Raw genomic sequence first — 3713 nt, 5'->3', positions numbered from 1 at the left:
CTGCCTGCGGATCAGATCCACAACTGGGTCGATTTGGTCCACACGAACGTGGCACAAATCCAGGGCGAATGCTGGATTATGTACTTCGACGGGTCGGTGATGAAAACTGGCGCCGGTGCCGGCCTCCTATTCATCTCACCCCTCGGAGAACACATACGGTACGTGATCCGCTTGCATTTCCCTGCTTCGAACAATATGGCGGAGTATGAGGCCCTCCTCGGTGGCCTCCGCATCGCCATCGAGCTCGGCGTCAAACGCCTCGACGCGCGCAGTGACTCTCAGCTTGTCGTCGACCAAGTAATGAAAGAGTCCAGCTGTCACGACCCGAAGATGGAGGCATACTGCAACGCGGTGCGCCGCCTCGAAGACAAATTCGACGGTCTCGAGCTCAATCATGTCCCGCGCGAGTACAACGAGGATGCCGACGAACTGGCCAAGATAGCCTCGGGGCGGACCACTGTCCCCCCGAATATCTTCGCCCGTGACATCGCCAAGCCCTCCGCCGAATTCAAGGACCCGCCGGAGCCGGGCCCCTCGTCCACCGGGTCCCCCGGCGGGAACCCCCCGGCGGACGGGGTCGAGCCCATGGACATTGACTTTGGGACCACCTCCGCGGACGAGGCCGAAGCAATGGAAGTCGACGAGGCCCCCACCTCGCGAGACTGGCGCGTCCAGTACCTTGACTGGATGATTCGAGGGATCTTACCCTCGAACCGTGCTCAGGCACGGCGCCTCGCCAGGAGGGCCAAGTCCTTCGCTCTAATCGACAATGAGCTACACAAGCGCAGTCCCTCGGGCGTCTTGCAGCGATGCATCCCCCTCCCCGAGGGCAAGGAGCTGATCCGCGACATCCACGCTGGCATCTGCGGCCATCACGCAGCGCCACGTACCCTCGTGGGCAACGCGTTTCGGCAAGGATTTTACTGGCCCACCGCGGTCGCCGACGCCACCGACGTCGTGCGGACCTGCGAGGGTTGCCAGTTCTATGCTCGAAAAACACATCTTCCGGCCCATGCTCTGCAGACCATCCCCATCACGTGGCCGTTCGCCGTGTGGGGGCTGGACCTCGTCGGTCCGCTGAAGAAGGCGCCCGGGGGCTTCACCCACTTGCTGGTGGCGGTCGACAAGTTCTCCAAATGGATCGAGGCTCGACCCATCGGCAAGATCAAATCTGAGCAAGCAGTCCAATTCTTCACCGACATCGTCTTCAGGTTCGGGGTCCCGAACTCGATCATCACCGACAACGGCACCCAGTTCACAGGCAAGAAGTTCTTGGCATTCTGTGACAGCTTCCACATACGTGTGGACTGGTCGGCTATGGCACACCCACAGACGAACGGGCAAGTGGAGCGTGCCAACGGCATGATCCTCCAAGGACTAAAGCCAAGAATCTTCAACAAGCTGAACAAGTTCGGCCGGAGGTGGCTCACGGAGCTACCCTCGGTCATCTGGAGCCTGAGGACGACCCCGAGCAGAGCAACGGGCTTTTCTCCGTTCTTCCTGGTCCATGGTGCCGAGGCTATCCTCCCCACTGACTTGGAGTATGGATCGCTGAGGCTCAAGGCATATCAAGAGCAACGAAACCAGCGAGCTCGCGAAGACTCGCTGGACCAAGTGGACGAGGCTCGAGACATGGCGCTCCTCCACTCTGCGCGCTACCAGCAGTCCTTGCGAAGGTATCAAGCGCAGAGGGTCCGGCGCCGAGACCTCAACGAAGGGGACTTGGTGCTAAGGCTTCGACAAGACAACAGGGGCCGCCACAAGCTCTCACCTCCATGGGAAGGACCGTACATAATCGCCAAGGTGCTCAAGCCCGGCACGTACAAGCTGGCCAACGAAAAAGGCGAAGTCCCCACCAACGCTTGGAGTATACAACAGCTACGTCGCTTTTATCCTTAGCATTTCAAGCTATTTGTATATTGTTCGTACTCGCATTTTCAATTTCCTGAAATAATAAGGAAGTACGCTTTACTTATTGCTTTTTGGGAACATTCCCGACCCTCAAGGGCTCGGGCGCGCACGAACATCGAGGTATGCTCGGCTTTACCCTCGGCAAAACCGAGCCTCCCTCGGGGGCTACTACGGGGGGAACCCCCGAACGTCCCCAAAAAGTCGCCAATGTTTTTTCGAAATATCTCCGTCTCGACCCTAAGCTTCTCGTATCCTTGGAAAAACGGACGCGAGACATAAGCAACTACGGTACGGGGCTGGCCGAGTCGTGGGGCCGCCTACGCCTCCGGGATACGGCACCCCCCTCACCACCCTACGCCTACGTTGCTTATGAACGCGAACTTCCTCGCAGATGTTTATCTAAGTCGCATACGAAGAACACAGAAGTAAAGTAAAGAAACACAGGCTCGAACACACAAGGCCTCGACGGGCCACACATTCAAATTACAAAAACAAATCTCTTATATTCATAAAGTGCGATTACAAGGCGCGACTATGATAAACACTAATCTATTTACAATGGGCTTCGAGGCCCAACTTTCCTACAGGCATCCATCCCCCCCTGCGGGTCTTCAGGGGCGTCGAATTCAGCGATGGGAGGGATGTCTGCCTCGAGCTTCTCGGCGAGGACGGTGGCGAATTCCTCTGCGGCTGCGTCAGCTTCATCCATGATGACCGACGCGGCGTCCGCATCGGCATCATCGGGAACAACGTACCCCGACGACACCCTCTGGAGATCCATGAGGTAATGCGTCGAGGCCACGGCGAGAGCCCGCAGGACACCGAGGCGGAAGGTACTCTTGGCGTGTTCGGCAATCCGGCCGCCTAGCGCGCGCAGGCGGCTGATCACCGAACTGCCCGAGACGGCGCCCTCCCCCTCGAGCTCTTGACACACGCTCACGGCGGTCTGCTCCAGCTCAGCAAACTCCATCTGTGCCGCCGTGAGCGCGGTGTGGACCGCTTCCTTCGCCGCGGTCTCATCCGCCACCTTTTGCCTCAGCTCTGAGCAAAGGAAATCAACATTAGCCACGAAAGAAAGCAAAACGACGGAAAATCGAAGGTACTCACCCGCCATGTTCTTTTGCGCCTCCTCCCTCTGGGTACGGGCGGCCTCCTCGAGCGAGGAAATGGAGGCTTCCTTTTCCTTAAGGCTAGCCCCCATGTTCTGGAGGGCCACCTCCCTCTCTTCGAGGGCCACACCCTGTTCCTGGAGGGTCCCGGCGAGCGCAACCACGGCCACCTCTTTGTGGAGGAGCTCGGCTTTCTGCTGCTCAAGAGTGGCGCCGAGGCGTTGCAGCTCGGCGCTCTGCTCCTCCGCCTCCCGAGCTCTCTCCTCGAGCGCCGTCCGAAGGCGCTGCAGCTCGGCAGCTTGTGCCTCGGCCTCCTGGGCCTTCTCCTCCGCTGCCGCCCTCTGGACGTCCCGCTCACCAGCAACCCGCGCCAGCTCCTCCTCCAGCGCCCGCTGACGCGCTCCCAGATCGGCCATTTTGGTGTTGGCGTCGATGTTTTTGAGCACCAGCTCGGCGTTGTGTTGCCCGAGCTGGCTCATCTGGGAGTACAGCCGGTTCATCTCGACGCTCTTTTGGCGCGAGATTTCCCTCAGCTGCTGCAAAGGGGGAGGGTGTGGGTGAGGACGCGTAAAAGCTAAAACCGAATCCAAGCAATTTTCGGGGGGAAATATTTACCTGGCTGACCTGGTAATCCGCGTTCTGATGAAGCTGATAAGCGCGGTCGAGGGCCTGCAAGATCTCGCGCCCAACGCC

The 3713-nt window shown here is 59.3% G+C and overlaps 1 protein-coding gene across 1 annotated transcript; it reads left to right on the top strand.

The window, feature by feature from the left end:
* Positions 1-330: 330 nt before the first annotated feature.
* On the top strand, positions 331-1467 carry LOC120672023 (the record flags this gene model as incomplete). The annotated part of the gene is made up of 2 exons (XM_039952308.1): positions 331-1068; positions 1255-1467. Coding segments are annotated over exons 1-2 (951 nt in total), but the record flags the coding sequence as incomplete, so codon positions are not given.
* Positions 1468-3713: the final 2246 nt, after the last annotated feature.

This window comes from Panicum virgatum, chromosome 5N (genome assembly GCF_016808335.1).
Source record: "Panicum virgatum strain AP13 chromosome 5N, P.virgatum_v5, whole genome shotgun sequence".
Classification (NCBI taxonomy): domain Eukaryota; kingdom Viridiplantae; phylum Streptophyta; class Magnoliopsida; order Poales; family Poaceae; genus Panicum; species Panicum virgatum.
The sequence above is the reverse complement of the archived record's forward strand: the minus strand, read 5'-3'. Positions and strand labels throughout refer to the sequence as shown.